Source organism: Peromyscus californicus, unplaced genomic scaffold, assembly GCF_007827085.1.
Source record: "Peromyscus californicus insignis strain IS unplaced genomic scaffold, ASM782708v3 Scaffold_11__1_contigs__length_118956290, whole genome shotgun sequence".
NCBI lineage: Eukaryota > Metazoa > Chordata > Mammalia > Rodentia > Cricetidae > Peromyscus > Peromyscus californicus.
In genome coordinates, this window is record NW_026294402.1 from 33,913,297 (window position 1) to 33,922,976 (window position 9,680).

Consider the following 9,680-nt stretch of genomic DNA (forward strand, 5'->3'; position numbering starts at 1 on the left):
TTCTGGGATGTCAAACTTGTTCCTTTGATTGGCACATGATAATTAGTACTACACTAAGTAGACTATTACAATGTTATAGTGAGACTGCAGTGGAGAAGGGAAGGTTAGGTCTTCATTCTCCTGTTTTAAGTTAGTTCTGATTTTCTTTGGTCACATAATTTTCATGGGGGATAATGATTTCTGCACAAGTAAATTAAATTAAAAAAACAGGAAGTTGATAGGAATATCATTGAGTTTAAAGGTTGATCTAGAAAGTATATCCATTATCACAGTTATTTTCATTGACTAATAAGGGTAGATGCCTCTCTTTTTCTGTATGTCTTTAAATCTCTTTCCACACAGCTTTGTGATTCTAAGTGCAATGTTTTATATTTCTTTCATTTAATGTATATTTAAGTAAATTATAATTTTTATTAAATTACTGATGAGTTTAATGGTTGTTTCTTTTTGATCTTCTGTTCTGATGTTTGCTGACAATTTAAATATTTCTTCAAATTTCTTCATATATTAACTAGGATTTCTATACAGGACATTAAGTTATTAACCAGTAGAAAGAGTCTCCTTTCTTCTTTTGTGATTATAGGTGCTTTATAGTTAGTGTCTGATTCAACTTACTCTAACTAGAATCCATGTTACAATATTAAATAAATATATGAAGATTGCTTTCATTTATTAACTTATGGTGAAAGTATTTAGAGGTATTGTTTGACAGTTTTCCTGGATGATGCTGATATTTTAATATAAAACAATATTTACCAGATAGACATGAAAAATTGTTAGACAATTGCATAGACTTTGTTATGTCTGTTCTTTGGAATAAAAATAGACATGGACATATTAGATACCTATTTGCATTTCTCATGTTAGTCCTTAAATAGTAACATGCATGAAGAGCTGTTAGAAACAGGGGACAGAAGAACAAAAAGACTTGAATTCAATGTCATAATCAAGCACAAAGTGATAAACTGCCCCGGCCAGCGGGGGGGCGACCCACCTGCGGGAGAGAATGAAAGGGACAGGGAGACACGAGAGAAGACAGCAAGAGAGTGTTCTGATCAAGCTGCAAATTTTATTCTCCTCAGCAAGGCTTATATAGCATGGGAGGGGGAGGGGGCAGGAAGGAGGGAAGGGGTGCAGTTGAGGGGAGATGTGCAGGTGAAGGAGGACGTGCAATTTGTGAGGTTGCAGGATGTTGTGCTAGGTGATAAGGCCCATTGTTCTGTTGCTATGCTACCTGACCTACCTGACCTGTTCTTTATCTCTGGGGGCATCTGGCTTAGGGCAGGGGCTTGTTCTCTAGCCTAGCTAGTACTTTTCCATTGTCCATGTTTGGTCCCTGACAATAAACAACCTCTTTCACATTCCTACAAAGAACCTCCAGGAGGAAATGTCCGAAGGCAATCACTCCAGAGTGACTGAGTTCATCCTTGCTGGGTTAACAGACAAACCAGAGCTGCAGCTGCCCCTGTTCCTCCTCTTCCTTGGAATCTACCTGCTCACAGTACTGGGGAACCTGGGAATGATCATCCTGATCCTGCTCAGCTCCCACCTACACACCCCCATGTACTTCTTCCTCAGCAATCTCTCCTTCATCGACCTCTGTTATTCCACCGTTGTTACCCCCAAAATGCTGGTGAACTTTGTGACAATGAAGAACGTCATCTCCTACCCTGAATGCATGACTCAGCTCTATTTCTTCGTAGTCTTTGTTATATCTGAGTGTTACATGTTGTCTGCAATGGCATATGACCGCTATGTTGCCATCTGTAGCCCCTTGATGTATAATGTCACTATGTCTTACCAAGTCTGTTCCTGGATGGTAGGTGTGGTATATGGTATGGGCTTCATTGAAGCCACAGTTCACACTGTTTGCATGCTAAGAGTGCTTTTCTGCAAGGCTAATGTAGTAAATAATTTCTTCTGTGATCTTCTACCATTGCTACAACTTTCCTGCTCCAGTACATTTGTCAATGAGGTAGTAATTCTGTGTCTCAGTTCTTTTAATTTCTGTGTTCCAACCCTGACCATCTTGAGCTCCTATACTTTTATCATTGTTAGAATCATCTGCATGAAATCCACTGAGAGCAGATTCAAAGCCTTCAGCACCTGCAGCTCCCATATCTTTGCTGTGGCTGTCTTCTTTGGTTCTCTGGGATTCATGTACTTTCAGCCATCATCAGTCAGCTCCAAAGATCAAGGGAAAGTGTCCTCTGTGTTTTATACTACTGTGGTACCCATGCTGAACCCGCTAATTTACAGCCTGAGGAATAAGGATGTCAAACTTGCTCTAAATAAGTTGCTTCTAAAGAAGACATTTCAGATGTAAAATAATATTTTACGTTAGCAAAAGTCCTTATATCTGTGGTTTTGATAAGAAAAATACCTTGAAACAACAATGTATGTCAAATTTGGATTAGTATGTGGTTATTTACAGAAAAAAAAAAAAAACATTAGGATTGATTAGACCCAAAACTTTTAGATGTGGAAGAAGCAATTTTGAGATTCCCTGGAGCCTATTAACATGAAATTAACTAACACATCTCATATATATTTTTTTTTTTTTGGTTTTTCGAGACAGGGTTTCTCTGTGTAGCTTTGCGCCTTTCCTGGAACTCACTTGGTAGCCCAGGCTGGCCTCGAACTCACAGAGATCCGCCTGCCTCTGCCTCCCGAGTGCTGGGATTAAAGGCGTGCGCCACCACCGCCCGGCCCTCATATTTTTCAAAACACTTCCAAATCTTCTTATAGTTCATTATGCTTTTTGTGTGTGGAACTTGGCTATTTTGGGGTGATATTTAGTTGTCTCATTTAAAAGAATAAATATATGTGGTAGAAAAATATCTATTATCTCGTTTTTGTGTATCTGACCCTTGTCAATTAAGTGTATTACCAACTATATCTGAAAGAGTGATATCTAAAATAAGCAAACTTAGCAAAAATGAATAGACCCAGTCTATCACTTCTAAATCTTCCTAAGCATGTAGAACTGTATTGTGGAATATAAAACATATTAGAAATAATATTATGTCTACCTTCAGGGAAATAATACTGAAAACATTTGACAAGAGCGTACACATGTTCATATACTCTTGACATAGTTATTGATCCAGTTCAAGGACTTTACCAAAATCTTAATTTTTCTGAAAATTGTATACTACTTTTTCCTACTTAAAATAACTACTACTGCACTTTCTTAAGACCACATTTAGAATCTGTTTCAGAAGTGGTATTCTCTAACAAATGCATTGTTGTGCTATTTTTCATATAGAAAAATTAAAATTGGAAACTTGTCTGGCTAATGACATGTAGTATTCACACTCCCAAACTAACTATCCTTTCTGGGTTCATGACATGCGTGGAAGATACAACCAATAAATTTTATTTTCTAACCTCATCCAATTAAGCTCTAAACTAGAAATACCATCATCCAAGTCAGAAAGTCTCAGTATCTCTTGGTAGCATCCACCTTTCACATCTTCTCCTGGAGACATCAGCAGCAGAAGCATAGCTTTTCTGGTCTTATGCCTACAAGAGATTCCCCTAGAATAAGGCACTTCTTCATTGTTTTAGAAACTTCTATACTTCATGATTACTGTGAGTGAGCTCCAAAGCCTTTAAACCTGTTGCATTATGGAGACAAGCACGGAGATTTCCAAATAGCACATGTACTAATCTGTGTCCAGAAGCACCGAACTGGAGCCTTTATTCCTCTTCCCAGCATTGACTTTTAAACCTTATTATCTCACATCTATGATTTCAGCTGAATCCTGTAGTAGGCATTGAACATTGGTGGCTTTGTCTTCAGCTTGCTTTCAAATATGTGACAAGACACTTTCTATCCCATCTCTTCTCCCTCATCCTGTAACACTAAAACTAGAAACAACAAGCCAACATTCTTTTAGAAAATCAAAATAAGGCCCTTGTTTTTCTATAACCCTGACTTCCCTTCATCTTATCTTTTCTATTATCCCACAAAACTCTATGTATGTACATCCATTGCAGTTGTTTGTTTAGGTTGCATGACATGTGTGGCTCACTTACCACATACTAGTACAAAATAATACATATAATCAAAAGTTTTGATAATTGAAGAGAACATAAGTGGGACATAAATTTCCAAGTTGAAAAATATGAGTGACTGAATTCCATTTCTCCTAGCACCATTCCACTAAGTATGTGTCAGACCATGATGAACTCTAGTCTCTAGAAATTATAAAAATATACTCACAGTAGCTGAAAATAATCATTCTACAGTGATACCTCAGAAGACAAGAAATTATCTTTTTCCTATTTCAAGCCATTCTTTTTCCAGGCTTTCTTAGAGATACTCTTATTCTGATGTTAACACAAAAATTAATCTCATTAACTATGTCTATCTCCTCCCTTGTAGTATAGGAAGAATCATATTTGATTTGCACTGTAGTCATATAGATATTATGTGTAAGTGACCTTAATGTAAAAATTCAATTTTCATGGATAATTTTTGTTTATAAACCTCTGTCATATGATACACCCTCAAAGTAACACAATTCACCAGGTGTTATTTATCTTGTTTTTCTACTGTTTGTCTCATTTTAGATACCCTGTTTGTTTCAATAACTCATTTAAACTTATTTGTATGTTTTGGTGATTTTTGTGGATCAACAAATTTTTAAGATGAAATGAATCTAAACTTTGAATATTGTGCAGACTTGTTTGTACTTATCCTAACAGACTCTTAGAAATCTTCCTTGACCATCCTCAGTTAGCTCCATAACATCTGTGCTCTTATGGACCTGTCAATCATGACATTTATCCCATGGTCTACCCTACCCTCTCCTTCTAGACTGTACCATTCTGAGGAGCATGGATGCTACATCATGTATCAATCTATCCTGAATACCCACAAGGCACTTCTGCTTGCCACTAAGAAATATTTTAGTGCCAATTCACATCCGCATCTAAACAATATCTTAAAGCATTATCATCACGCAAGTATTAGTTTTATTTTCTGTAAATTTTTATAATAATTTTCTGTATATCTGACAAGCTATTGATGAAATGTTTTTGTCAAGACAACATGAAATGGAATGTCTCACACCAATATTTATAATTCTAGAACTAATTTTAGATGTTACCTGGGTCCCTAGAGCTAAGAGACATTTTTCTGCGTTTTAGCCACAAACAAACTATGTAATGTGTATGTAGTGACTGTAGAGATTTAGTAAATTTCCTATAAGCTAATACAGCACTATCCCAATATTTTATTATATTAGCCTAGTAAAATCATAATGAAACAAAGATCTACATAAGCATCAGAAATCCTATCATTGTTATGAGACATTAATAAATTCTTTTGAAAGAATACAATTTTGTTTGAAACAACCTGGATGAACACGGAGGTCACTGTGCAAGATGAAATGTATATCAATGAAAGGAGAAACACTGAATGATCCTTACTTGTATAGAGTAACTAAAACAGGCAGACTCATGCAAGTAGAGAACAAAACAGTGTTTACCATATAATGAGAGGTATAGAGACAGGAAGTAGTTTTCCACTGGGAAGAACTATGTCATAGTATTGAGTGATTAACTTATAAAGATGCTCTTTATAGAATAAGTATTGTAGTTTAAAAAAAGAACTGTTGTTTCTAGTACAAGAGGCAACATGTGGTTAAATTGCATTTATGAAAGGGAATTCAACACCTCTTACAAAATGTTCCCTTACAAAAAACACACTTTGTTTTTGAGAAAGAAGCACCCTTCTCTTTACTATGTTCCCAATGCGACTAGAAAAGCTATTTTTTCCTCAAAATTTAAAAGAGATAGTTCTTATATTAAACATTCAGAACACAGAAATTAAGGCAAGTAAACAAAAAGCATGAAGTAACATGGAAAAGTTTTGAGATATGATGGCTATATTATTTTGATTGTTATCATGATGTCATGATTTGAATGTACATGAACTGATTACATTATAGATAATAAATGTTTGCCACCCACTTCATAGCATTTCTACTTTAATAATATATTAAGAGATCAACAAATAAACTTTGTTCCATGAAATTATTTGGCAATTTGCTGATGAGAATCCATCTCTAAGATGTGTCAGTGATTAAGATACAAGAGAAGATTTTTGAAATTCCCTACCATGTCAAAGGCACACAAACACACAGGCAGTTAGCAGAAAACAGGAAGCTTCTGCCTTTAGAGAAAGTGGTTTAGAAGAAGTTGGTCACCTAAGTTTGGTCAGAACACCACACGCTAAAGATTGCAAGAGAGAATGGAGCTTCTGTGGTGGGATCAGTTTTCTGAGTCTTGTAAGAAACAATAAAGACAGAAAAAAATCTGTCAACTGACTATTGCAAACACTCAAAACTACAGAAGGACGTGTGTCTTTGTCTCTTTTATGCAACTGAAACAGTGTATTATATTCTAGGTAAAGTATAACGATCAGGAACCTCTTTGGATCAGTGGAGGTGGAGGGATGTCCAAGGTCAACGGACCACCGTAGATGTAACCAACCGTCTTTTTAAATAAGAAACACAGAACCAAAGCAAAGAAGAAAGCCAAAAGGTCAGAGCTAAGAGCTAAAACCTTACCCTTCCTCCTGCGGTAGTCCTACCTCTCCGAACCAGAGCTACTTTCTGTGTTAAAGTCCTTATATAGAATTTCTGTTCTGCCTTCTCATTGGTTGTAAACCCAACCATATGACTGCCTCATCACAGCCTGTCTGTATAGACCTCCAGGTTTTCCATGATTGGTACTGAGATTAAAGGTTTGTGTATCCAATAATGGCTGTATCCCTAAACACACAGAGACTTACCTAGCTCTGCATACCAAGTGCTGGGATTACAAGCATACGCCACCCCTGCCCTGCTTTCCTATGGCTTGCTAATAGCTCTGACCTCTTGGCTTTCTTCTTTGCATTGGTTCTGTGTTTCTTATTTAAAAAGACGGTTGGTTACATTTACAGACCACATCTAGGATATACCCTCTTCCTGCATCAGTCTGTGGAGGAAGCTTAGTGAACACTGGAGAGCCAGAGATGTCTAGCGTCACTGGAGAGCCAGAGATGTCTAGCGTCATCCTTATTTTAGGAATTCACATATGTGGCACCATTAAATCAGTAACCTTATAATATATTCTTCCTAGAAGACCCCAGCCTGTACACTATTATATTAGAGAGTAAATTTCTAACGTAAACTTTGAGAGACACATCCCAAATATAACTCCGTGCAATCCCAGCTTCTACAGTAGAAGAAAAACTGAAAAATATAATAAACTTAATAATGGAGGCTTTAGTTAAAAAAAAACCTAGGGTCAGCAAAGGACACCACATTATGAATTAATAATTTCAACATCTAGATACTCTTTCTACTTCTCTAGTGAGATAGAATTGGCTCAGATTTTGAGATGGTTGTTCTAGGCAGGACATGGTCAGTTGGAATTAGGACAACACAAACAGTAAGTTTTGAGGTTTGGGGTTTTTTTGATAATTTCTTCAACCATTTAACAGTTTCAGTCATTTAAATTATTTACATATTTGTAATTTATACCTTATTCTCTCATAATAAACATAAAGAAGTATTTTAAGTCACATGTCTCTACTGAGTCTGGTACTCAACAGTTAAGGCTAAACAGCCTATGGTTTCATTTTTATATGTTGCGGATTTAAAAATAACTATGGTGATAGTTGCCTATTAATACAGCAGTTTCTGTTGTTCATGGCAAAGAGGAATGTCATAATGTTAAGAAAACTATAATATGTGTATTTGGCACAAATGAAGAGCTACCTGCTAGATATACCTTAGATGGGAAAGACTTTGAGAAGGTGGGGAAATGGCAGGTTGTGATGGACTGCTTTGTGGGTTCACACGATACTAGTATTCTTTTGGTGCATCTTTAAATTTCAAAAATTTAATTTGTTACTATTATGTGTTTTTGTATGTATGTGTATGCGCAATGTGTGCGTGTGTGAGTGTGCATGTGGAGGTCAAGGGACAAGTGTGTAGAGTTGGCTTTCTCGTTCATCTTTTAAGTGGGCTACATGAATTAAACTAAAGTCACCATGCCTGTTGGGTGGGTGCCTTTACAGACTGAACCATCTCACTGGCCAACGTTTTTATGTTTATAACACATATACTAAAGTAAATGATATATTTTAGTATTCACATTTTCAATGTACAGGTAGGAGTTTTGTATATTCATGAAATGTGCAAATCTCACCATGTTATACTATAGACTATTGTCCACATATCAACTAAAGCCTCTAACCACATATGATCAAGTGAGCACCTCCTTTCCTTCCTAGCAGACAGACACTAAGCTGCTTTGCATCTATATGAACCTGTTCCTGACATTTCCTACACATGGTGCCATACGATGTATGACCCACTCTGGTACCTTTCTCCTGGCATGCTTCAGGCCTTTTGAAGATGCAATCTCTCTCAGAACTGCAGGGCTCTTTACTGCAGAAGAGTGCTCTATCCCATGGATGAGGTGCACTTGTCCTGTCTGTGCATCACTACATGGACACTCGGATGGCTTTCAGCTTTCAAATAAAAGCACTTCTGCAGTCACCATGCACAGGTTTTCTTGATGTGCACATTTACAGTCTGGGGTCGTTTTGTAGCACTAGAATTGCCAGGCCATATGGTAACTTGAACATTTTTTATTTTTAAGCATTGCCAAACTGCATTACCCTCATATACTGACGAGCTTTGCGGCAGAAACGGATGCCAGCTCCTTCTCTGATCCCATGACTCTGCTCTCTTCCTTCCTAATTTTTGTTACAATATTACATGTTGGCTACAATGGCATATGATTGCTATGTTGATATCTGCAATCCCTTGATGATATCACCAGTCTTAGGAAATCTGTTTGTGGGTGATAAGTGGAGCACATGCCATGGACTTAACTGAGGCTACAATTCGTACTCTGTGAATGCTTAGAGTACTTTTATGCAAGGCTAAAGCAATAAACCATAATTTCTGTGATCTCCTTCCATTGCTGCAGCTTGCCTGTTCCAGTACTTTTGTCAATAAATTGGCACTTCCATGCTGCAGCCATTCTTATTTCTGTGTTCCAACCCAGACCGTCCTGGCCACTTACATCATCATTGTCAGCATCCACTGAGGACAGGTTCAAAGCCTTCAGCAGCTGCACTTCCCACTCCTCTGCTGTTGCTGTCTTCTTTGTTTCCCTGGTTTCACATATTTTCAGCCTTCGTTAGTTTGTTCCAAAAGGAAAGTAAAGCATCATCTGTATTTTATTCAACTGTTGTGTCCATGCCGAACTCCCTGATCTACAGCCTGAGAAATAAGGATGTCAAATTTATTATAAATAAGCTGTTTCATAAACAGAAATTGCATGTATAAAGAATATTTTGCATTAGCAAATCTGTATCATATTTAGAGTTTTGATAAGAACACAGTCCAGGGGCAGCAATGTATGTCTGTCTGATCATGACATTATCACTAGTAGGTGATCATTAGATTTTGAAAAGAAAAAAATGGTGTAAGCAGTTATTGAATTCAAGGGTCATGATATATGAGGAAGCAATTGTGGGATGCCACTGTGTTCATCCACCAAGAGTTAAGTGTGATAACTCTAGATGGTTTAAGCCCCTTCAAAGCCTTCTTTATGCATCTAGAGCATGACTATTTTCAGGTGAAATATATTCATCTTACTCAAGGGAA

The 9,680-nt window shown here is 37.0% G+C and overlaps 1 protein-coding gene and 1 pseudogene across 1 annotated transcript; both read left to right on the top strand.

Moving 5' to 3' along the window:
- The first annotated feature begins 1,381 nt into the window (after positions 1–1,381).
- LOC128103816 (olfactory receptor 150-like) lies at positions 1,382–2,326 on the top strand. Its single transcript, XM_052728463.1, has one exon. The coding sequence runs from the start codon at positions 1,388–1,390 to the stop codon at positions 2,324–2,326; it is 939 nt and encodes a 312-aa protein (XP_052584423.1). The 5' UTR covers positions 1,382–1,387.
- Positions 2,327–8,364: 6,038 nt separating this feature from the next.
- On the top strand, positions 8,365–9,359 carry LOC128102653 (olfactory receptor 150-like; annotated as a pseudogene).
- Positions 9,360–9,680: the final 321 nt, after the last annotated feature.